Raw genomic sequence first — 26,917 nt, 5'->3', positions numbered from 1 at the left:
ACTGTTCAATATAGTACAGATTATAATAAACAAAAACAATAAAAACTTCAATGAAACATGTTATTTTTGTTCCTCCTGCAGGTCCTGAAGCTTCTTAAGATGCTCTTTAACCTCCTACGAGTCGATAGGATCATTGCTAAGAGTGGAACGCTTTTGTCGAAGTTTTTGGGAAACACATCTTCAGCTTAAGCAGGGTCGTAAGATGGATATTGCAAACGTCTTAGCTTTAAGATGCTTTTGGGAAACCAGGCCCAGTTCATCACTTGTGTGAAACATTTTGCAGCTATGCAGAGGAGAATAAAAAAAGGAGGAGGTGTTAACCCTCAACATTAAAAATAAGTAAGAAGTTGTTGCAAAACCAAAGAACAGATGGCAACACATTGCAACACTATCATCTAAGAAAAGAGTCCAGTGATAGACAGGCGGATAAGATGTAGGGTTAACATGGGGTTACAGGTTTTGCTGGTGCTGGGCCAACCTGCTATATGTTACATCCTCATCTTTTGCTTCAACCTGTTGCAGAACAGAAGAAAAAATGACAATTAGTAAGAAAGATCAAAGATTAAGCAGACTAAGAGTCAACCGCCACACTAACAGTGTGGTTAAAAAATGAGAGAAAAAAAGCTACACCATGTATTTGGGCAACAGTGTGAGACTGGGCTGTGAAAATTTACCGGTTGCACAGTTTGTTGTTTCACAGTAACCACAGAGCTGTACGTCACGTCCACATCACTCTTAGCTTCTGACCTCTGGGTAAGAAAGAAGAGACAGATGTGAAACAGATCGATTGAACAGTTAAACCTGTTTTCATTTTTTGCTTCATTCATATACAAATGTGCATGATGAAATAATAAATGCTATTTGAGTGTGTCTTTTCGTGTGCTTATGTTGTGTAATACAAGTTGTGGTTTAATGGTTTACGTCTACCTTAACTGAAGTTTTTCTCATGTAAGTAACATTGCTGTATGTTACTTCCTCTTCAGCCTGATGAAGGAGAAAACCAAACGTTATTTAAATAAAGGCTAATATCATTTTATTAAACTAGATCTGATTAGATTACATCAACATGACCACCTTTGTTAAAATAGTAATCATGAAACATTTCATAAAAATACTTACTTTTTAAGGTGAACACATGAGAGGAATTAGAGTTTACTAAAACCTTATTCTTTATAATAATCCAAAGAAAATATTAATAATTCTGATTTGGGCCTTACTTAATAAAAAAGAAAAGAAACATAAGGTTCATCCAATAATATTCATACAGTCACTTACCCGGCCTGAAGATCTTCTCTTTTTCTTAACAGTACTGTATGTTATTTCCACTTGAGCCTGTGTTGAAGGAGCAGAGGACAGAACATGAATGGCAACCAATAACCATAATTGATTTATTCATTAAACCCATTTAATTTGTCATCACATATGTGCTCAATTAAGTTTCTATCTGTCAATGCTTTTTCTATTCTCCTATTAAAAGATGCAAAAGAATGATATTATCAAGATGCATTTTGTGTAATATAACTATTAGATGTTCAGCTACAGTGTTACATGGCAGTCCTACAGCTGCAAATGGACAATACAGTATAGTCTCTGAAATGTGTAGTCTTTATTTCGCTCGTTATCACGGCAGTGTTAAATTAAGCAAATGGCCACGATAGAGCGTCTCTTTCTTTGTAAGAGAAATGTGACGGGAAATGAATCAGCATATCTTACTGTACCGTTGAGGTGGCAGATGATTCTGCTTTGGTCTGCTCTAAAAGTGAAGCAATGAAAACTCCAATTAGTGATCATCAGTGCTCAATGACAATAATGCACAATAGTCTACATTTATGGTAAAACACATTTACGATTAACAAAAACATTTTGGTATGAAATATCAAAATTCAGTATAGACTTACTGTGTCTTTTGAACATAAACCAGATGCACAATGTCACCATTACAACAAAGATCAGCAAACTCAAAGGGATGAGGAAGCGCATCAGATCCACTGGAACACTGCGGCTTAAATCACATAATGCAAATCAAATGAAATAAAAAGACTTGAATGCAGTGTATATAGTTGAATGCACATGTGAAGGCTTCTGACCTGTGCTGTTCACCCTGAACTGTGGTAGATGAGTTGTCTGTAAAAACAGTGGTGACATTCACAGGCTCAGGAGTTGAGGATAAGGTGGTTAAATGGCTTGTTGCTGTAAGAGTGGCTATAATCCAAAACAAGACAATTAATACTAGAGTAAAATAACAATAATGAATCCTAATATATCTTCTATATTAAATCAAAACATTTATAAATGATACTTGACAAATATTTAAAATTTACAATTTTATATTTATAATGTATAATAACTTACTAGTGGCAGGTTGCTCAGTAACAGTTAAATGTACTGGCATCTGTAAGCTTCCTTTAGCACACCAATACCAGCCGCTGCTCTCTGTCCTCAGTCCACTCATAGTCACAGTGAAAACATTTGGGCCCCTCCTACTGATGGTCACTCTTGTTCCATCTATTGATCCAGACGACGTTGTCACACAGGAGCTGCCCAGCCTGCACCACGCAATTACTCCAGAGTTACGATAGTGACAGTTTATAGTTATAGTATGTCCTTTAAATCCTGTAATCTCCTGATGATCCACATAGAGACTGGGCGTACCTTAAGGGAAAACAAATTCAATAGAAAATTGCAGAAGCCTTTGGACCTGCTGGTGATGTTTCAGACGTCTTAATACAACTGGTGGATAATTAATGTCCTAAACCTTTACATTTATTTTTGTATAATTTTTAGTAGCAAAGCAATTAAAAAATTGCAGCAAACAATGAGAATCTCCTCAGTGTTCACAAAGGATTTTAAATGTTGAAGATGTTTAAGGTCTCTTACCTCTGGTGACCGACAGGTGAAAATACTCTCCGACATCTAGCCCTCTATCAATCTCCACAGCACACCAGTAATCAACGTCCTCATCCGTCAGATCTTTTATCGTCACAGTGAAGATTCTTTGCTTTTTGTCATCAGAGATTGAAAACTTTCCTGAATTTTGTTGGTTTGTTGTAACTGCATAAGAGCAGTAATCCCAATAATATCCTTTACAGAAGTATTTCACATGGTTCATGTGCTGTGAGTCATAGAGACATGGGATAGTGACCGAATCTCCAGCCTTCACTGACACTTCACTGACTGTTGTTATGGTGTGAATTCCTGCAACAAGAACAAATACAGCATTTTAATGCTTTTATTCACTAACAATAATCTTCCTTCAGATGACCTGCATGTAATAGATGTTCATATTATCTGTTGTTTTACACATTAGGTCATTATATTCTTCAAGATATTTTAAATACAAACTGGAGGGTATATTACTCAATGACATTTAAAGAATTAGATGCATAAAAACTCACATTTCTAAATTGTAACATGAACCTGGTGACCGACCTGTGAGTCCAGTGATGATGAGAAGAAAGCTGAGATGAACAGTCATGTTGGTGAGTGAGCAGAGTCAGATAATTTACATGAACCAAGGCACTGACAGACTGATTTTCTATTTCCTCATTTTAGTAAATATACAACTGCAACACATCTCTCCTCCCCCTCCAACAGGTGCAGTTGATTGGATGACGTGTATAAATAAATATATAACCTTTGTACAGTTTGTTGTTCTACAGTGTTCTACTGTACATGACATCCACATCACTCTTAGCTTCTGGCCTCTGGGTAAGAAAGAAGAGAGAGATGTGAAGATCTGAATTTAACGGTTTAACTTTTTTTTTTCCTTCATTCAATTACAAATGTGTTTAATGAAATAATAAATGCTACTTTAGTGTATTTATTCGTCATATAAACTCATGCAAACTCAAGCTCAACAGGCAACAACAGCTGTCAGTGTGTCAGTGTGCTTACTTGACTATGACTTGCCCCAAACTGCATGTGATTATCATTAAGTGGGCATGTCTGTAAAGGGGAGACTCGTGGGTACCCATAGAAACCATTTTATTTCAGATATCCTGAGGTCAGAGGTCAAGGGACCCCTTTGAAAATGGCTGTGCCAGTTTTTCCTCGCCAAAATATTACGTAAGTTTTGAACGATATTAGCTCAGCTAGCAACAGAGTCTCTCGTCAATTACAAACTTTTTAATTTTACAGCTAAACAGTACACTACAAGATGTTTCTGGAAAAATGTATGTGAGAAATAGGCATTACAGTAACAGAATATTGATTATTGATTGCCGAGTTTGACTGTTTGATCAGAGTTTGCGAGTGATTGACAGCTGCCTCCATTGAATGAACAGCCAATAGGAACGCTCTCTCTCTGAAATGACCTTTGATTGGCCAAAGTCTCACGTCACGGGCTAGATTTTTTAAAGCCTGAAAATAGAGCCATGAGGAGGTGCAGAAATGTACTTTTCTCTCAGAACACTTGAATTACAATATGCTACAATATGATGATGGATGGATGAAAGCTTACTGTGGAGTTTTTTCCCAATGATGCCAAAAGTATTCTGCAAGTTTATGCACATTTTAAACTCAAAATGAAGCAGTGTCTGTTCTTATAATCTTCATGAATGCACACATCATCTATTGTGAATGTAATCTTTTCTATATTAAACATCTAATCGTGTGGCAAGCATGCACCATTAATAAAAAGAAAAGAGAAGATGGGGAAAATGCAAAAATAACATCAGGACAGTGGCGTTTCAGCCAGAAGAGATGAATATATTACAAGACAAGAAAAAGGAAAGGAGGAGGACGACAACAGAAACTGATAGATCAATTGATGAATTAATTTGTGCGTTATTCATTTAATTTTTTTATTTTTTATTTTAAACATTATCCTTCATTTTACATTTAACTTCACTTAGACAACATCACTGTTCAATATAGTACAGACTATAATGAACAAAAACAATAAAAACTTCAATGAAACATGTTATTTTTGTTCCTCCTGCAGGTTCTGAAGCTTCTTAAGATGCTCTTTAACCTCCTACGAGTCGATAGGATCATTGCTAAGACTGGAACGCTTTTGTCGAAGTTTTTGGGAAACACATCTTCAGCTTAAGCAGGGTCGTAAGATAGATATTGCAAACATCTTAGCTTTAAGATGCTTTTGGGAAACCAGGCCCAGTTCAGCACTTGTGTGAAACATTTTGCAGCTATGCAGAGGAGAATAAAAGAGGAGGAGGTGTTAACCCTCAACATTAAAAATAAGTAAGAAGTTGTTGCAAAACCAAAGAACAGATGGCAACACATTGCAACACTATCATCTAAGAAAAGAGTCCAGTGATAGACAGGCAGATAAGATGTAGGGTTAACATGGGGTTACAGGTTTTGCTGGTTCTGGGCCAACCTGCTATATGTTACATCCTCATCTTTTGCTTCAACCTGTTGCAGAACAGAAGAAAAAATGACAATTAGTAAGAAAGATCAAAGATAAAGCAGACTAAGAGTCAACTGCCACACTAGCAGTGTGGTTAAAAAATGAGAGAAAAAAAGTTACACCATGTATGTGGGCAACAGTGTGAAACTGGGCTGTGAAAATTTACCGGTTGCACAGTTTGTTGTTTGACAGTATCCACAGAGCTGTACATCACGTCCACATCACTCTTAGCTTCTGATCTCTGGGTAAGAAAGAAGAGACAGATGTGAAACAGATCGATTGAACAGTTAAACCTTTATTTGTTTTTTGCTTCATTCAAATACAAATGTGTATAATGAAATAATAAATGCTATTTGAGTGTGTCTTTTCTTGTGCTTATGTTGTGTAATACAGGTTGTGGTTTAATGGTTTACGGCTACCTTAACTGAAGTTTTTCTCATGTGCGTAACATTGCTGTATGTTACTTCCTCTTCAGCCTGATGAAGGAGCAAATCAAATGTTATTTAAATAAAGGCTAAACACCATTTTATTAGACTAGATCTGATTAGATTACATCAACATGACCACCTTTATTAAAATAGTAATCATGTACCATTTTATAAAAAATACTACCTTTTTAAGGTGAACACATGAGAGGATTTAGAGTTTACTAAAACCTTATTTTATACAATAGTCCAATGAAAATATTAATAATTCTGATAAAGGCCTTACTTAATAAAAAAGAAAAGAAACATAAGGTTCAGCCAATAATATTCATACAGTCACTTACCGGGGCTGAAGTTCCTCTCTTTTTCTTAACAGTACTGTATGTTACTGCCTCTTGAGCCTGTGTTGAAGGAGCAGAGGACAGAACATGAATGGCAACCAATAACCATAATTGATGTATTCATTAAACCTAATACTGTATGTGTCATCACAGATGTGCTCAGTTAAGATTTTATCTGTCAATGCTTACTATCTCTTACAAAAAATACTTTTTTTCAAGTATGCTATTAGTAATACTTCTTTTAAACTTAAAATAAGAGTGTATGCTTTCAGATTAGTTTTTATGTACCTACCTGAACCTAAACTTAACAAAATGATACTTCAGTATACTTGGTTTATACCGTCAAATATACAGAAAAGTCTTAGTGTACTTGGCTTATACTGAAAAGTATACAGAAAAGTTTATTTTGCTAAGTATTATAAGTTCACTTAAGAAAACGTCCAAGTATACTTGCAGTAAAAACGTTTAAACTAATAGTTTACGCTAAAAGTATATAACTAGTAAACTAACAGTATACCTATAAATTCACTTGTAGTATAGTTCATATTATAGTTGCAGTATAAAATACAACTTGGATGTAAACTAGTTGTGTACTCAAAGTTTACTACTCTTACATTTAAAGTATACTTTCATAAACTAAAAAATGTGCCAATTTAGTCCCAAGAAGTATTGAAGTAGTACACTTACAACTATACTACTAGTATATTGATATTATGTGTTACATAAAGTATACTTGGGAATAAACTTGAAGTATATTTAAGTTTACTTCATAAAATAAACTTGAAGTATACTTCTTTTTTAAAAGGGATATTCTCCTATTAAAAGATACACAAGACTGATTTTAAAGCAGCAGTAGGTAGTGTTGGGACCCACCATTACTGGTGGCAAAGACAATGAACTACGCTTCTCAGGATCCTTGAGTCATGCAATTGAGTGTTTCTTTTCTTGTGCTTATGTTGTGTAATAAAAGTTGTGGTTTAATGGTTTACGTCTACCTTAACTGAAGTTTTTCTCATGTGCGTAACATTGCTGTATGTTACTTCTTCTTCAGCCTGATGAAGGAGCAAACCAAATGTTATTTAAATAAAGGCTAAACACCATTTTATTAGACTAGATCTGATTAGATTACATCAACATGACCACCTTTATTAAAATGGTAATCATGAACCATTTCATAAAAATACTTCCTTTTTAAGGAGAACACATGAGAGGAATTAGAGTTTACTAAAACCTTATTTTATACAATAGTCCAAAGAAAATATTAATAATTCTGAGGTGGGTCTTACTTAAGAAAAAAGAAAAGAAACATAAGGTTCAGCCAATAATATTCATACAGTCACTTACCGGGCTGAAGTTCTTCTCTTTTTCTTAACAGTACTGTATGTTACTGCCTCTTGAGCCTGTGTTGAAGGAGCAGAGGACAGAACATGAATGGCAACCAATAACCATAATTGGTTAATTCCTTAAACTTATTACTGTATTTGTCATCACATATGTGCTCAATTAAGTTTCTATCTGTCAATGCTTTTTCTATTCTCCTATCAAAAGATGAACAAGAATGATATTATCAAGATGCATTTTGTGTAATATAACTATTAGATGTTCAGCTACAGTGTTACATGGCAGTCCTGCAGCTGCAAATGGACAAAACAGTATAGTCTCTGAAATGTGTAGTCTTTATTTCACTCGGTATCACGGCAGTGTTAAATTAAGCAAATGGCCACGATAGTGAGTCTCTTTCTTTGTAAGAGAAATGTAACAGGAAATGAATCAGCATATCTTACTGCACCATTGTTGTGGCAGATGATTCTGCTTTGGTCCGCTCTAAAAGTGAAGCAATGAAAAAAACAATTAGTGATCATCAATGCTCAATGACAATAATGCACAATAGTCTACATTTATGGTAAAACACATTTACGATTAACAAAAATGTTTTGGTATGAAATATCAAAATTCAGTATAGACTTACTGTGTCTTTTGAACATAAACCAGATGCACAATGTCACCATTACAACAAAGAACAGCAAACTCAAAGGGATGATGAAGCGCATCAGGTCCACTGGAACACTGCGGCTTAAATCACATAATGCAAATCAAATGAAATAAAAAGACTTGAATGCAGTGTATATAGTTGAATGCAAATGTGAAGGCTTCTGACCTGTGCTGTTCACCCTGAACTGTGGTAGATGAGTTGTCTGTAAAAACAGTGGTGACATTCACAGGCTCAGGAGTTGATGATAAGGTGGTTAAATGGCTTGTTGCTGTAAGAGTGGCTATAATCCAAAACAAGACAATGAATACTAGAGTAAAATGACAATAATGAATACCAATATATCTTATATATTAAATCAAAACATTTATAAATGATACTTGACAAATACTTATAATTTAAAATTTTATATTTATAATTTATAATAACTTACTAGTGGCAGGTTGCTCAGTAACAGTTACATGTACTGGCATCTGTAAGCTTCCTTTAGCAAACCAATACCAGCCGCTGCTCTCTGTCCTCAGTCCACTCATAGTCACAGTGAAAACATTGGGGACATTTGCATTGATGGTCACTCTTGTTCCATCTATTGATCCAGACGACGTCGTCACACAGGAGCTGCCCAGCCTGCACCACGCAATTTCTCCAGAGTTACGATAGTGACAGTTTATGGTTATAGTATGTCCTTTAAATCCTGTAATCTCCTGATGATCCACATAGAGACTGGGCGTACCTTAAGGGAAAACAAATTCAATAGAAAATTGCAGAAGCCTTTGGTACATGCTGGTGATGTTTCAGACGTCTTAATACAACTGGTGGATAATTAATGTCCTCAACCTTTACATTTATTTTCTATAATTTTGAGTAGCAAAGCAATTAAAAAATTGCAGCAAACAATGAGAACTTCCTCAGTGTTCACAAGGGATTTTAAATGTTAAAGATGTTTAAGGTCTCTTACCTCTGGTGACGGAAAGGTGAAACTTCTCTCCGACATCTGGCCCATTATTAATCTCCACAACACACCAGTAATAATCAGTGTCTTTATCCGTCACATCTTTTATAGTCACAGTGAAGATTCTTCGACTTTTGTCGTCAGAGATTGAAAACTTTCCTGAATTTTGTTGGTTTGTTTTAACTACATAAGAGCAGGAGGACCAATAATTTCCTTTAAACAAGTATTTCACATGGTTCTTGTACTGTGAGTCATAGAGACATGGGATGGAGATTGAGTCTCCAGCCTTCACTGACACTTCATTGACTGTTGTTATGCTGTGAATTCCTGCAACAAGAACAAATACAGCATTTTAATGCTTTTATTCATTAACAATAATCTTCCTTCAGATGACCTGCATGTAATAGATGTTCATATTATCTGTTGTTTTACACATTAGGTCATTATATTCTTCAAGATATTTGAAATACAAACTGGAGGGTTTATTTCTCAATGACATTTAAAGAGTTAAATGCATAAAAAACCCACATTTCTAAATTGTGACATGAACCTGGTGACTGACCTGTGAGTCCAGTGATGATGAGAAGAAAGTTGAGATGAACAGTCATGTTGGTGAGTGAGCAGAGTCAGATAAACTACATGAACCAAGGCACTGACAGACTGACTTTCTATTTCCTCATTTTAGTAAATATACAAGTGCAACACATCTCTCCTCCCCCTCCAACAGTCGCAATTGATTGGATGACGTATATAAATAAATATATAACCTTTGCACAGTTTGTTGCTATACAACAACCATTAAGTTGTTTATCTTTATTTAGTTACATTTGACATAATGACTTCTCTAAACATGAAATTAAATGTGTTATATATATGTAATATATTACCTCCTTTAAATCCTGTAATCTCGTGATGATCCACATAGAGACTGGGCGTATCTTTAGGTAAAACAAATAATATTCAATAGAAAATTGTAGAAGCTTTTGGTACATGCTGATGATGTTTCAGAGGTCTTAATTACTGTCCTCAAACTTTACATTTATTCTCATTCATATTTAGTGATAAAGTAATTCAATCAGGAAAGACTCATATGAATTGAATGATGATTTATTACAAAGTGCAAAAATTATGAATAGCACATTCTTTTGCGATTTAGACCCGATGTGAAATAATAAAGGGGAAGTGAAGCTGTAGTAGGATGTAGAAATATTCCCCCCAGGTCTAGACACTGGTGGTGGTGGTGAAGACTGATGCAGATCCGATGAATGAAGTGGAGCAGGAGTACTCTGATGTGATGAATCTGGAGGTGATGGGGTGGTGGAGGGTCATGTCCGTTTGCTGAATGCTGACACTGAAAACGCATAGAGGAGAATGTTTTTTTTAAACTTTTGACAGCAGCATGTGATTGGTTGAGGGAGATATGGCAAGCTCTGATTGGTCGCTGAAAAGAGAGACGCCCATAATCAGCTGACATATTAATAGCCCATGAGAGAGAGAGACCTAGAATGAATGAGCTTGCACCCCTAGTCTTCCTGTCTGAATTTACGCATAAGCTTCATTTAAAAACTGCATCAAACAATGAGAACCTCCTTAGTGTTCACAAAGGATTTGAAATGTGCTTAAAGATGCTTTAAGGGTCTGGGTATCATCGGATATTCCGTTTTTCCTTTGGAATTCAGAAAGGAAAAAACGTTTTTTTATTTTTTCGTTTTAAACCAAAAACCAGGAAACGGCCGTTTTCACGTTTTTCGTTTCTGAATCAAAAAATGAAAAACGAACCCAAACCGGGCCGTTTTTTGTTTTTGCGAATTCCTTTTCTCATTATTCGTTTTGAATTGAAGAACGGAAGTCACGTGGGTTTTTCGTTTTTTCGTTTTAAACCACAAACGAAAAACAGAATCACGTGGTGCTCTGTTTGTTTTTGTTTCCAAACGAAAAACGAAAAAAACCAAATTAAAAAACGATCCGATTTAGTTTCTTCAAGTTTCTTTCTGTCATTTTCTGTTTTGAATCGAAGAGCGGAGAACGGCAGTCACGTGACCAGGAAGTGAAGGCAAACATGTCAAAATAAAAGCCAAGATGATAGTTTGGTCATTCTATAAAAGTGTAACATTATTTAAGCACAGGATCAAAGTAACAGTAGAAGATAAATAGGCTAAATAAATACACAAATAAATACATACATAGATATTTTTGTTTTGTTCTTTTCATTAACACATGAATGTCTTTTATCCAAAAAGTGTGTGATAAATTAAAGGGAGGGTCTCTACAGATGTTATACAACAGGGAGGGTCTCTACAGATGTTATACAACAGGGAGGGTCTCTACAGATGTTAAACAGAACTCTCACATAATTGACACTTTTCTCTCTCACACTCTCACTATGGGCTGTTTCTTTATGTCGGCAGGTGAGAAGCACTATGTGGCTACTCCTTTCAACACACATGACACTTCCACCTGATCCCTTCACTCCGTTAGGACGGCTGTAGCCGAGTAGTTCTACATCATGATAATGCTGATTTTTCAACAAGCGATTATGACATTAATGCCAGCTAGACAGAATAAAGCTCTGTCTGTCATGACAATAGTACTGGACTGAAGGCCACTTCATCAAAATCATGGAAATTCACAATAATTAGGCCTGTGCTAAAAAAGCCGACGCAAGTAAGCCAAATGATCTTTGGCCTATCGCAATAACCTCCATATTGTGTAAAACCATGGAACGAGTTCTTGCCAACCACCTGACCAGCACAGTGCTAGATCTGCTCCAGTTTGCTTAAATAAGAGCAACAGAGTCCCAGACGACGCTGTGCTGACTCTGCTTAAGACAGTCACAAAACACCTTATGCATCCTAAAGGTTATGCCAGAGCTTTATTCGCGGATTTTAGCTCAGCTTTTAACTCAATGAAGACGCATATTCTCCTGAAAAGGCTCATTGATCTCAACATCAACACAGGGTTAGTTGTGTGGATCAGAGAGAACATGTCAGACGTGCTGCCCACAAGGCTGTGTTCTTTCCCCTGTGCTATTCTCTCTTTTTACTAATGAATTTATGATCAATGAGAAACATTTTAGACTGTTTAAGTATGCGGATGACATGGCCTTAGTTGACCTTTTACAGGAAACAGGCCCACTAGGTGAAGCTGCCTATCTGGCCCATACCACAGCCCTTCAGACACGGTGTCACACTAGCCAGCTAGAAATCAATGTGGCTGAGAAGAAAGAATTAATCATGTGCTGCACAAAACAACATTTGATCACAGAGCTAGTTTCACTTGATGGCCAACATGTTGAAACTGTGGGACACTTTAAATACCTCGGTACAGTCCTGGACACCCAGGTGAGCTTCTCTGTAAATACAGAGTATATTTTCAAGAGATGCTCACAGCGACTTTATCTTCTAAGGAAACTCAGTGGCCTCGGTGTCAGCCGGCAGATTTTAGAATTAGTGTACAAAACTATTGTTGAGAGTGTTTTAACCTTTAACCTTCCTGCCTGGTACGGTCACCTACACTGTAGATAGAAGAATAAACTGTCTAGGATTGTGTCAATGGCAGGCAAAATAGTTGGTAAACCCCAAAAGCCCTTGACTCAACTTTTTACAGAAAGGACGAGGAAGAAGGCGAGGAGTATCCTGGCAGATAGCTCCCATCCTCTCTGCAGCCAGTCGGGAGGCGCTATAGAGCCCCTCTGGCAACTAAACATGTGTTTAAAAAGTCTTTCATCCCAAATGCCATCAATATTCTAAACTCAACACAGTGACTGAGCAGATCTGAGCCACAGACACTGACATGAACTGTTTTAATGTGTAACATAACCTGTCTTTGTTTTTTACTAACTGCTGTCTGGTTTTTAATGTCTGTTGTTTTCTGTGTTTTGTGAGCCGAAGACAAATTTCCAGCCTGGTGAACAATAAAGTTTGATTGTATTGTATTGATCAGATCATATTGAAGGGCCGTCAGCTTTACAATTTAGTTTGGAGGGAGATTCGGTATCAGTGAAGTCAGTGCATTTTATGAGTGGGCCTTCTGTGACATTACCCACCGTAGGGGTCAGAGGTCACCACTCCTCAATCCCCAAGGATTTTCTTTTCAGTCAAATTTTCAATTTTGACGCATTTATAGATGAAAAGTCAAGTCAATAAACATGGTCAATGATAGATAAGTATGGTTGATCAGCATGTTTGCCAACCTTCAGACATCATAGTGTAATATGATGATTAATCAGCCTGAGTTCACTAAAAAAACTGAAATCACTAACTTTCTGTATTCTGTTTGGTGGTTTATGATGCTTTTCAATCATTTCTAGCCTATTTGGTATAATATGTAATTTTACTTAATTTGTTCGACATCATGATAATGCAGATTTTTCAACCAGTGGTTATGACATTAATGCTAGCTAGACAGAATAAAGCTCTGTCTGTCATGACAGTAGAACTGTACTGAAGGCCTTTCCTTTACTCGGGTGACTCTTTACAGCCGTCTGAAAACAGCAGGTATCTGTTAAATCTACAGTATCTGGAGTGATGAAGTGGCCTTCAGTCCAGTACTATTGTCATGACAGACAGAGCTTTATTCTGTCTAGCTGGCATTAATGTCATAATCGCTTGTTGAAAAATCAGCATTATCATGATGTAGAACTACTCGGCTACAGCCGTCCTAGTGGAGTGAAGGGATCAGGTGGAAGTGTCAGGTGTGTTGAAAGGAGTAGCCACATAGTGCTTCTCACCTGCCGACATAAAGAAACAGCCCATAGTGAGAGTGTGAGAGAGAAAAGTGTCAATTATGTGAGAGTTCTGTTTAACATCTGTAGAGACCCTCCCTGTTGTATAACATCTGTAGAGACCCCCCCTTTAATTTATCACACACTTTTTGGATAAAAGATATTCATGTGTTAATGAAAAGAACAAAACAAAAATATCTATATGTATTTATTTGTGTATTTATTTAGCCTATTTATCTTCTACTGTTACTTTGATCCTGTTCTTAAATAATGTTACACTTTTATAATATGACCAAACTATCATCTTGGCTTTTATTTTGACATGTTTGCCTTCACTTCCTGGTCACGTGACTGCCGTTCTCCGCTCTTCGATTCAAAACAGAAAATGACAGAAAGAAACTTGAAGAAACTAAATCGGATCGTTTTTTTAATTTGGTTTTTTCGTTTTTCGTTTGGAAACAAAAAACAAACAGAGCACCACGTGATTCCGTTTTTCGTTTGTGGTTTAAAACGAAAAAACGAAAAACCCACGTGACTTCCGTTCTTCAATTCAAAACGAATAATGAGAAAAGGAATTCGTAAAAACAAACAAACGGCCCGGTTTGGGTTCGTTTTTCATTTTTTGATTCAGAAACGAAAAACGGGAAAACGGCCGTTTCCTGGTTTTTGGTTTAAAACGAAAAAATAAAAAAACGTTTTTTTCCTTTCTGAATTCCAAAGGAAAAACGGAATATCCGATGATACCCAGACCCTTTACACAAGTATTTCACATGGTTTGTGTATTTTGAGTCATAGAGACTTGGGATAGTGATCGAATCTCCAGCCTTACATTTTACTGACTGTTGTTATGCTCTGAATTCCTGCAACAAGAACAAATACAGCTTTTTAACAGATATGCTTGCTAACAGTATTGTTCCTTCCTATGACCTTCATGTTGTAGCGATTCATATTATGAGTTGTGCATATTAAATTATAGTTGTCTCCACAATTTATGAAATAAAACACTGGTAGGTTATTATAAAGGATTATGTAGCACAACTTCCTGCCTAACTGTATCATCATCTGACATGAGGAACACAAAGAAACATAATAGGCTTAACCATTTTAAAAGGACCTGTTACTGACCTGAGAGTCCAGTGAGAATGAGAAGAAAGTTGAGATGAACAGCCATCTCAGAGAGCGAGCAGTCCGACAAACAACACGGAGCAAGACACCGACACACTTCTGTACAGAACTCTACTTCTCAATCTTATTCGATATGCAAATGCATCTGTTACAATCGTTCTTCCTCGTAAGTCAGTTGCATCACATGAGTTTGCTGATGAAGTAAATATTGTAAGCAGTCACGTGGTATTTTGGGTTTGTAATTACCAGTGAGCATTGTACACATTAAGCTGTCCAGCCTTCCATTATCTGGTGAGTGGACAGTCTCCATAATATCTGGCAAACTCCTTATGGGAACACTGGAGACACTGGTGATCACTGATAAAAATGATTAGATAATTAATGGTAACATTGGCCCAATTGTATTCATGTGTGATGATGTTAGTCCCCACAGTAGCCATTTCATTGTAGTGAGACCTTTTTTTGAAACTTGACCTCAGGTTATAAAATGACCTATGGTGACCTCTAGGATAATCACAGCCTCATGAAACTTTACAGCCACAAACTACAGATATAGACCATACAGAGGATGGATGGCTTATAACTAGCTTTGTTTGAGAGCATGCAAAGATAGCCGTTATGCAGATGTATTACTTGGTGACATCACCACGTTATGGAATAAAAGGCGGGACTTCAATCAAGGCGTTTCAGGCAGTTCAGGAGCAATGTTTCTGTGGAGGAGAGGAACTCCCTTTGGCGTGGACTTTGGGCTTTGTAACTTTGCCGACCTTTCACATGAACAAAAAACTATAAAACACACTAAAGGAAAGGGGAAAAAGCACAAAAGCATAATAGGTCGTCTTTAAGATTTAAGTTTCTAATGTTGATAGAAGGCACAGTATAATAGTCATGAAGCAAATTGTTTTTATTGATGACATTTGTCACAAATTACAGTAAATCAAATACATACCCATTTTAGTATAGATATGATAGACTTGCTATGAAATTGTCTGAATAACAGGATAAGGTTCATGTTACTAAGTTGAAGGTGTAAATGTGTAAATGTACACTTTTTCGAATCTTAAATTGACTATGTTGGTTTCACTTTGAAGTCTTTCACCTGTGGCTCAGTAAAATCATTCCAGTGCTGCAGGTAGTCACAGTAGTACTAGTACTAGCAACAGAGTCTCTCGTCAATAGTTATAAAATCAAGGTTTTAACAGCATCGCTCTCACTTCCATAACTCTACAATGCACTGATAAAACCACGTTACATGTTGCTCTTTAAGTTCTAAATGTTTGCAGTTCCACAAAGCTAATGAAATTATACTATTTTAGGGCTGTCAATCGATTAAAATATTTCGCACGATGGTCCATAGTTAATCACAAATTAATTACAAATTTTTTTACTGTTCAAAATGCACCTTAAAGGGAGATTTGTAAAGTATTTAATACTCTTTTCAACATGGCAGTGGACAAATATGCTGCTTTATGCAAATGCATGTACTAAAACTTAAAAATATCAAATCATAACATGGCAAACTCAAGCTTAACAGGCAACAACAGCTGTCAGTGTGTCAGTGTGCTGACTAAACTATGACTTGCCCCAAACTGCATGTTATTATCATAAAGTGGGCATGTCTGTAAAGGGGAGACTCGTGGGTACCCATAGAACCCATTTTCATTCACATATCTTGAGGTCAGAGGTCAAGTGACCCCTTTGAAAATGGCCATAACAGTTTTTCCTCAACCAAATTTAACATAAGTCGTGAGAGATATTTAGCCTCCTTCTTGACAAGCTACATGGTAGGTAACAATTGATTCATTAGGTTTCTAGTTTCATATGATGATAACTTCACTCTAGCTTTAAAACTGAACCCGCTACAACCTAAAAATCATAAGTTGCGTTAATGCGTTAAAGAAGTTAGTGGCATTAAAATTATTTTTTGTTAATGCGTTATTATCGCATTAATGTTGACAGCCCTAATTCTTTTGTACTCCTCTGTGCACTGCAAGTTGTTTATCTTTATTCAGTTACATTTGACATCAAGACTTCTCTAAACATGAAATTAAATGTGCATTCACTTTTAAAGGAATGAAAACAGCATATACATTAAAAAAATGAGTTAAAACACATGGTTTGTATACTTTGAGAGTGTATAAACTACCTGAAAATAGAAATGAGGATTATATTATTGTGAATTTATACCTAATAATTAAGCACAGTAAACTCAATATACATGTTCTGCAGATAAGCTTAAAGGTTTGTCAATGCCCTTATATAACAAACAGACCAGTGCTTCTTTGCAATGTATTGACGCTATGCAGAGGTGGATCAGAGTTTGCGAGTGATTGACAGCTGCCTCCGTTGAATGAACAGACATTAGGAACGCTCTCTCTGTGTAATAACCTGTGATTGGCCAAAGTCTCCCGTCACTGGCTGGATTTTTAAAGCTTGAACACAGAAGTCTAGTTTTCTCTCAGAACACTTACATTACAATATGCTGAAAGGTTATTATGAAATTTTTGCCCAATGATGCCAAAAATATTCTGCATGTTTAAACACATTTTAAACCCAAAATGAAGCAGTGGCCATTCTTATAATATTCAGGAAAGTGCAAATCATCTATGCACCATTAATAAAAAGAAAAGAGAAGATGGGGAAAATGCAAAAACAACATCAGGACAGTGGCGTTTCAGCCAGAAGAGATGAATATATTACAAGACTAGAAAAAGGAAAGGAGGACGACAACAGAAACTGGTAGATCAATTGCTGAATTCATTTGTGCATTATTCATTTCATATTCTTATTTTTTATTTTTAACATTATCCTTCATTTTACATCAAACGTCACTTAAACAACATCACTGTTCAATATAGTACAGACTATAATGAACAAAAACAATAAAATCTTCAATGAAACATGTTATTTTTGTTCCTCCTGCAGGTTCTGAAGCTTCTTAAGATGCTCTTTAACCTCCTACGAGTCGATAGGATCATTGCTAAGAGTGGAACGCTTTCGTCGGAGCTTTTGGGAAACACTTCTTAAGCTTAAGAAGGGTCGTAAGATGGATATTGCAAACATCTTAGCTTTAAGATGCTTTTGGGAAACCAGGCCCAGTTCAGCACTTGTGTGAAACATTTTGCAGCTATGCAGAGGAGAATAAAAAAAGGAGAAGGTGTAAACCCTCAACATTAAAAAGAAGTAAGAAGTTGTTGCAAAACCAAAGAACAAATGGCAACACATTGCAACACTATCATCTAAGAAAAGAGTCCAGTGATAGACAGGCAGATAAGATGTAGGGTTAACATGGGGTTACAGGTTTTGAAGGTCCTGGGCCAACCTGCTATATGTTACATCCTCATCTTTTGCTTCAACCTGTTGCAGAACAGAAGATAAAATGACAATTAGTAAGAAAGATCAAAGATTAAGCAGACTAAGAGTCAACTGCCACACTAGCAGTATGGCTAAGAAAAGCTACACTATGTATGTGAGCAACAGTGTGAGACTGGGCTGTTAAAATTTACCGGTTGCACAGTTTGTTGTTCGACAGTAACCACAGAGCTGTTAGCTTCTGATCACTGGGTAAGAAAGAAGAGACAGATGTGAAACAGATCGATTGAACAGTTAAACCTGTTTTCGTTTTTTGCTTCATTTATATACAAATGTGTATGATGAAATAATAAATGCTATTTGAGTGTGTCTTTTTGTGTGCTTATGTTGTGTAATACAACTTGTGGTTTAATTGGTTTACTGCTACCTTAACTGAAGTTTTTCTCATGTAAGTAACATTGCTGTATGTTACTTCCTCTTCAGCCTGATGAAGGAGCAAACCAAATGTTATTTAAATAAAGGCTAAACACCATTTTATTAGACTAGATCTGATTAGATTACATCAACATGACCACCTTTATTAAAATAGTAATCATGAACCATTTCATAAAAATATTTCCTTTTTAAGGAGAACACATGAGAGGATTTAGAGTTTACTAAAACCTTATTCTATAGAATAATCCAAAGAAAATATTAATAACTGAGGTGGGTCTTAAGAAAAAAGAAAAGAAACATAAGGTTCAGCCAATAATATTCATACAGTCACTTACCGGGGCTGACGTTCTTCTCTTTTTCTTAACAGTACTGTATGTTACTTCCACTTGAGTCTGTGTTGAAGGAGCAGAGGACAGAACATGAATGGCAACCAATAACCATAATTGATTTATTCATTAAACTTATTACTGTATTTGTCATCACATATGTGCTCAATTAAATTTCTATCTGTCAATGCTTTCTCTATTCTCCTATCAAAAGATGCACAAGAATGATATTAACAAGATGCATTTTGTGTAATATAACTATTAGATGTTCAGCTACAGTGTTACATGGTAGTCCTGCAGCTGCAAATGGACAAAACAGTATAGTCTCTGAAATGTGTAGTCTTTATTTCGCTCGGTATCACGGCAGTGTTAAATTAAGCAAATGGCCACGATAGCGAGTCTCTTTCTTTGTAAGAGAAATGTAACGGGAAATGAATCAGCATATCTTACTGTACCATTGTTGTGGCAGATGGTTCTGCTTTGGTCCGCTCTTAAAATGAAGCAATGAAAACTCCAATTAGTGATCATCAGTGCTCAATGACAATAATGCACAATAGTCTACATTTATGGTAAAACATATTTACGATTAACAAAAACGTTTTGGTATGAAATATCAAAATTCAGTATAGACTTACTGTGTCTTTTGAACACAAACCAGATGCACAATGTCACCATTACAACAAAGAACAGCAAACTCAAAGGGATGATGAAGCGCATCAGGTCCACTGGAACACTGGGGCTTAAATCACATAATGCAAATCAAATGAAATAAAAAGACTTGAATGCAGTGTATATAGTTGAATGCAAATGTGAAGGCTTCTGACCTGTGCTGTTCACCCTGAACTGTGGTAGATGAGTTGTCTGTAAAAACAGTGGTGACACTCACAGGCTCAGGAGTTGATGATAAGGTGGTTAAATGGCTTGTTGCTGTAAGAGTGGCTATAATCCAAAACAAGACAATGAATACTCGAGTAAAATGACAATAATGAATCCTAATATATCTTATATATTAAATCAAAACATTTATAAATGATACTTGACAAATATTTATAATTTAAAATTTTATATTTATAATTTATAATAACTTACTAGTGGTAGGTTGCTCAGTAACAGTTACATGTACTAGCATCTGTAAGCTTCCTTTAGCAAACCAATACCAGCCGCTGCTCTCTGTCCTCAGTCCACTCATAGTCACAGTGAAAACATTGGGGACACTTGCATTGGTGGTCACTCTTGTTCCATCTATTGATCCAGACGACGTCGTCACACAGGAGCTGCCCAGCCTGCACCACGCAATTTTTCCAGAGTTACGATTGTGACAGTTTATGGTTATAGTATGTCCTTTAAATCCTGTAATCTCCTGATGATCCACATAGAGACCGGGCGTATCTTAAGGGAAAACAAATTCAATAGAAAATTGCAGAAGCCTTTGGTACATGCTGGTGATGTTTTAGATGTCTTAATACAACTGGTGGATAATTAATGTCCTCAACCTTTACATTTATTTTCTATAATTTTGAGTAGCAAAGTAATTAAAAAATTGCAGCAAACAATGAGAACTTCCTCAGTGTTCACAAGGGATTTTAAATGTTAAAGATGTTTAAGGTCTCTTACCTCTGGTGACGGAAAGGTGAAACTTCTCTCCGACATCTGGCCCATTATTAATCTCCACAACACACCAGTAATCAGTGTCTTTATCCGTCACATCTTTTATAGTCACAGTGAAGATTCTTTGCTTTTTGTCATCAGAGATTGAAAACTTTCCTGAACTACTTGGTTTGTTTGTTTTACCTGCATAAGAGCAGGAGGACCATTTAGATCCTTTACACAAGTATTTCACATGGTTTGTGTATTGTGAGTCATAGAGACATGGTATAGAGATTGAATCTCCAGCCTTCACTGACACTTTACTGACTGTTGTTATGCTGTGAATTCCTGCAACAAGAACAAATACAGCATTTTAATGCTTTTATTCACTAACAATAATCTTCCTTCAGATGACCTGCATGTAATAGATGTTCATATTATCTGTTGTTTTACACATTAGGTCATTATATTCTTCAAGATATTTGAAATACAAACTGGAGGGTTTATTTCTCAATGACATTTAAAGAATTAGATGCATAAAAAACCCTCATTTCTAAATTGTGACATGAACCTGGTGACCGACCTGTGAGTCCAGTGATGATGAGAAGAAAGTTGAGATGAACAGTCATGTTGGTGAGTGAGCAGAGTCAGATAAACTACATCAACCAAGGCACTGACAGACTGACTTTCTATTTCCTCATTTTAGTAAATATACAAGTGCAACACATCTCTCCTCCCCCTCCAACAGTCGCAATTGATTGGATGACGTATATTAATAAATATATAACCTTTGCACAGTTTGTTGCTCTACAACAACCATTAAGTTGTTTATCTTTATTTAGTTACATTTGACATAATGACTTCTCTAAACATGAAATTAAATGTGTTATATATATGTAATATATTACCTCCTTTAAATCCTGTAATCTCGTGATGATCCACATAGAGACTGGGCGTATCTTTAGGTAAAACAAATAATATTCAATAGAAAATTGTAGAAGCTTTTGGTACATGCTGATGATGTTTCAGAGGTCTTAATTACTGTCCTCAAACTTTACATTTATTCTCATTCATATTTAGTGATAAAGTAATTCAATCAGGAAAGACTCGTATGAATTGAATGATGATTTATTACAAAGTGCACAAATTATGAATAGCACATTCTTTTGCGATTTAGACCCATTGTGAAATAATAAAGGGGAAGTGAAGCTGTAGTAGGATGTAGAAATATTCCCCCCAGGTCTAGACACTGGTGGTGGTGGTGGTGAAGACTGATGCAGATCCGATGAATGAAGTGGAGCAGGAGTACTCTGATGTGATGAATCTGGAGGTGATGGGGTGGTGGAGGGTCATGTCCGTTTGCTGAATGCTGACACTGAAACCGCATAGAGGAGAATGTTTTTTTAAACTTTTGACAGCAGCATGTGATTGGTTGAGGGAGATATGGCAAGCTCTGATTGGTCGCTGAAAAGAGAGCCGCCCATAATCAGCTGACATATTAATAGCCCATGAGAGAGAGAGACCCAGAATGAATGAGAATGAATGAGCTTGCACACCTAGTCTTCCTGTCTGAATTTACGCATAAGCTTCATTTAAAAACTGCATCAAACAATGAGAACCTCCTTAGTGTTCACAAAGGATTTGAAATGTGCTTAAAGATGCTTTAAGGTCTCTTACCTCTGGTGTCAGACAGGTGAAAATACTATCCGACATCTAGCCCTCCATCAATCTCGACAACACACCAGTAATCAATGTCCTCATCCGTCAGATCTTTTATCATCACAGTGAAGATTCTTTGCATTTTGTCATCAGAGATTGAAAATTTTTCTGAATTTTGTTGGTTTGTTGTAACTGCATAAGAGCAGGACTTCCTGTAATATCCTTTACACAAGTATTTCACATGGTTCATGTACTGTGAGTCATAGAGACATGGGATGGAGATTGAATCTCCAGCCTTCACTGAGATTTTACTGACTGTAGTTATGCTGTGAATTCTTGCAACAAGAAACAAATACAGCATTTTAATGCTTTTATTCACTAACAATAATCTTCCTTCAGATGACCTGCATGTAACAGATGTTCATATTAGCTGTTGTTTTACACATTAGGTCATTATATTCTTCAACATATTTGAAATACAAACTGGAGAGTATATTACTCAATGACATTTAAAGAATTTGATGCATAAAACCCCACATTTCTAAATGTAACATGAAGCTGGTGACCGACCTGTGAGTCCAGTGATGATGAGAAGAAAGCTGAGATGAACTGTCATGTTGGTGAGTGAGCAGAGTCAGATAAAACTACATGAACCAAGGCACTGACAGACTGAATTTCTATTTCCTGATTTTCTAAAATATGCAACTGCAACACTTAAAATCTCTCCTCCCCCTCCTGTAAGACAGTTGCAATTGGTTGGATGATAAATAAAAATACATATCCTTTGCACAGTTTGTTGTTCTACAGTAACCAGAGTTGTATATCACGTCCACATCACTCTTAGCATCTGACAACTGGGTAAGAAAGAAGAGACAGAAATGAAACAGATCAACTGAACAGTTTAACCTGCTTCAAATGTGTATGATGAAATAATGAATGCTATTTGAGTGAACTTATTCATCTTTCGTAACCTGCGTTTTAATAACCACAAAGGAGACACACAGGCTGAGTTTAAAATGTTAACTTTCAGTGAAGTTTGTGACCCGGCAGCCATGTTGAGATCAGTTGAGGAAATACCAAGCACCGCCCACCAGCTGGAGCAAACTTTTTCATTTTACAGCTAAACAGTACACTACAAGATGTTTCTGAAAACATTTGAGGTGAGAAATAGGCATTACAGTAACAAAATATTGATTATTGATTGCCGAGTTTGACTGTTTTATCGGAGTTTGTGAGTGATTGACAGCTGCCTCCGTTGAATGAACAGCCAATAGAAACGCTCTCTCTCTGAAATGACCTTTGATTGGCCAAAATCTTTCGTCACGGGCTAGATTTTTTAAAGCCTGAAAACAGAGCCATGAGGAGGTGCAGAAATGTAATTATCTCTCAGAACACTTGAATTACAATATGCTACAATATGATGATGGATGGATGAAAGCTTATTGTGGAGTTTTTGCCCAATGATGCCAAAAGTATTCTGCAAGTTTATGCACATTTTAAACCCAAAATGAAGCAGTGTCTGTTCTTATAATCTTCACGAATGTGCACATCATCTATTGTGAATGTAATGTTTTCTATATCAAACATCTAATCGTGTGGCAAACATGCACCATTAATAAAAAGAAAAGAGAAGATGGGGAAAATGCAAAAACAACATCAGGACAGTGGCGTTTCAGCCAGAAGAGATGAATATATTACAAGACAAGAAAAAGGAAAGGAGGAGGAGGACGACAACAGAAACTGGTAGATCAATTGATGAATTCATTTGTGCATTATTCATTTCATTTTCTTATTTTTTATTTTAAACATTATCCTTCATTTTACATCAAACGTCACTTAAACAACATCACTGTTCAATATAGTACAGACTGTAATGAATTAAGATGCTCTTTAACCTCCTACGAGTCGATAGGATCATTGCTAAGAGTGGAACGCTTTTATCGAAGCTTTTGGGAAACACTTCTTCAGCTTAAGAAGGGTCGTAAGATGGATATTGCAATCATCTTAGCTTTAAGATGCTTTTGGGAAACCAGGACCAGTTCAGCACTTGTGTGAAACATTTTGCAGCTATTCAGAGGAGAATAAAAAAAGGAGAAGGTGTAAACCCTCAAAATTAAAAAGAAGTAAGAAGTTGGTGCAAAACCAAAGAACAGATGGCAACACATTGCAACACTATCATCTAAGAAAAGAGTCCAGTGATAGACAGGCAGATAAGATGTAGGGTTAACATGGGGTTACAGGTTCTGCTGGTGCTGGGCCAACCTGCTATATGTTACATCCTCATCTTTTGCTTCAACCTGTTGCAGAACAGAAGAAAAAATGACAATTACTAAGAAAGATCAAAGATAAAGTAGACTAAGAGTCAACTGCCACACTAGCAGTGTGGTTAAAAAATGAGAGAAAAAAAACAACACTATGTATGTGGGCAACAATGTGAAACTGGGCTGTGAAAATTTACCGGTTGCACAGTTTGTTGTTCGACAGTAACCACAGAGCTGTTAGCTTCTGATCTCTGGGTAAGAAAGAAGAGACAGATGTGAAACAGATCGATTGAACAGTTAAACTTTTTTTAGTTTTTTGCTTCATTCATATACAAATGTGTATGATGAAATAATAAATGCTATTTGAGTGTTTCTTTTCTTGTGCTTATGTTGTGTAATACAAGTTGTGGTGTAATGGTTTACGGCTACCTTAACTGAAGTTTTTCTCATGTGCGTAACATTGCTGTATGTTACTTCCTCTTCAGCCTGATGAAGGAGCAAACCAAATGTTATTTAAATAAAGGCTATCACCATTTTATTAGACTAGATCTGATTAGATTACATCAACATGACCACCTTTGTTAAAATAGTAATCATGTAACATTTCATAAAAATACTTCCTTTTTAAGGTGAACACATGAGAGGAATTAGAGTTTACTAAAACATTATTTTATACAATAGTCCAAAGAAAATATTAATAATTCTGAGGTGGGTCTTACTTAAGAAAAAAGAAAAGAAACATAAGGTTCAGCCAATAATATTCATACAGTCACTTACCGGGGCTGAAGTTCTTCTCTTTTTCTTAACAATACTGTATGTTACTTCCTCTTGAGCCTGTGTTGAAGGAGCAGAGGACAGAACATGAATAGCAACCAATAACCATAATTGATTTATTCATTAAACCTATTACTGTATGTGTGATCACATATGTGCTCAGTTAAGTTTCTATCTGTCAATGCTTTCTCTATTCTCCTATCAAAAGATGAACAAGAATGATATTATCAAGATGCATTTTGTGTAATATAACTATTAGATGTTCAGCTACAGTGATACATGGTAGTCCTGCAGCTGCAAATGGACAAAACAATATAGTCTCTGAAATGTGTAGTCTTTATTTCGCTCGGTATCACGGCAGTGTTAAATTAAGCAAATGGCCACGATAGAGCATCTCTTTCTTCGTAAGAGAAATGTAACTGGAAATGAATCAGCATATCTTACTGTACCATTGAGGTGGCAGATGATTCTGCTTTGGTCTGCTCTAAAAGTGCAGCACCGAAAACTCCAATTAGTGACCATCAATGCTCAATGACAATAATGCACAATAGTCTACATTTATGGTAAAACATATTTACGATTAACAAAAACGTTTTGGTATGAAATATCAAAATTCAGTATAGACTTACTGTGTCTTTTGAACATAAACCAGATGCACAATGTCACCATTACAACAAAGAACAGCAAACTCAAAGGGATGAGGAAGTGCATCAGCTCCACTGGAACACTGCGGCTTAAATCACATGATGCAAATCAAATGAAATAAAAAGACTTGAATGCAGTGTATATAGTTGAATGCAAATGTGAAGGCTTCTGACCTGTGCTGTTCACCCTGAACTGTGGTAGATGGTTTGTCTGTAAAATCAGTGGTGACATTCACAGGCTCAGGAGTTGAGGATAAAGTGGTTAAATGGCTTGTTGCTGTAAGAGTGGCTATAATCCAAAACAAGACAATGAATACTAGAGTAAAATGACAATAATGAATACCAATATATCTTATATATTAAATCAAAACATTTATAAATGATACTTGACAAATATTTATAATTTAAAATTTTATATTTATAATTTATAATAACTTACTAGTGGCAGGTTGCTCAGTAACAGTTACATGTACTGGCATCTGTAAGCTTCCTTTAGCAAACCAATACCAGCCGCTGCTCTCTGTCCTCAGTCCACTCATAGTCACAGTGAAAACATTGGGGACATTTGCATTGGTGGTCACTCTTGTTCCATCTATTGATCCAGACGACGTCGTCACACAGGAGCTGCCCAGCCTGCACCACGCAATTTTTCCAGAGTTACGATTGTGACAGTTTATGGTTATAGTATGTCCTATAAATCCTGTAATCTCCTGATGATCCACATAGAGACTGGGCGTACCTTAAGGGAAAACAAATTCAATAGAAAATTGCAGAAGCCTTTGGTACATGCTGGTGATGTTTCAGACGTCTTAATACAACTGGTGGATAATTAATGTCCTCAACCTTTACATTTATTTTCTATAATTTTGAGTAGCAAAGTAATTAAAAAATTGCAGCAAACAATGAGAACTTCCTCAGTGTTCACAAAGGATTTTAAATGTTAAAGATGTTTAAGGTCTCTTACCTCTGGTGACGGAAAGGTGAAACTTCTCTCC

General features: G+C 36.2%; 2 protein-coding genes and 1 long non-coding RNA gene across 3 annotated transcripts in view; all 3 read right to left on the bottom strand.

The window, feature by feature from the left end:
- LOC119495339 overlaps positions 1–26,917 on the bottom strand; it is a 296,329-nt gene that overhangs the window by 59,914 nt on the left and 209,498 nt on the right. The window contains exons 7-9 of the mRNA XM_037781700.1: positions 9,083–9,403; positions 8,558–8,857; positions 2,878–3,195 (exon numbers count right to left, since the gene is read on the bottom strand). Coding sequence (XP_037637628.1) covers positions 2,878–3,195; positions 8,558–8,857; positions 9,083–9,403 — 939 coding nt within the window. The remainder of the gene's footprint in view (positions 1–2,877; positions 3,196–8,557; positions 8,858–9,082; positions 9,404–26,917) is intronic.
- Positions 4,789–26,917, bottom strand: part of LOC119495348 (polymeric immunoglobulin receptor-like) — a 62,803-nt gene continuing 40,674 nt past the window's right edge. Inside the window, exons 7-10 of the mRNA XM_037781732.1 lie at positions 25,282–25,338; positions 24,934–24,990; positions 5,535–5,609; positions 4,789–5,373 (exon numbers count right to left, since the gene is read on the bottom strand). Coding sequence (XP_037637660.1) covers positions 5,311–5,373; positions 5,535–5,609; positions 24,934–24,990; positions 25,282–25,338 — 252 coding nt within the window. The 3' untranslated portion in view covers positions 4,789–5,310. The remainder of the gene's footprint in view (positions 5,374–5,534; positions 5,610–24,933; positions 24,991–25,281; positions 25,339–26,917) is intronic.
- On the bottom strand, positions 19,633–20,119 carry LOC119495363. Its single transcript, XR_005208464.1, has 3 exons — positions 20,087–20,119; positions 19,822–19,936; positions 19,633–19,736 (listed from the first exon to the last, which is right to left on the bottom strand). It is a non-coding gene; the product is annotated as an uncharacterized LOC119495363 (long non-coding RNA).

Source organism: Sebastes umbrosus, chromosome 10, assembly GCF_015220745.1.
Source record: "Sebastes umbrosus isolate fSebUmb1 chromosome 10, fSebUmb1.pri, whole genome shotgun sequence".
NCBI lineage: Eukaryota > Metazoa > Chordata > Actinopteri > Perciformes > Sebastidae > Sebastes > Sebastes umbrosus.
The sequence above is the reverse complement of the archived record's forward strand: the minus strand, read 5'-3'. Positions and strand labels throughout refer to the sequence as shown.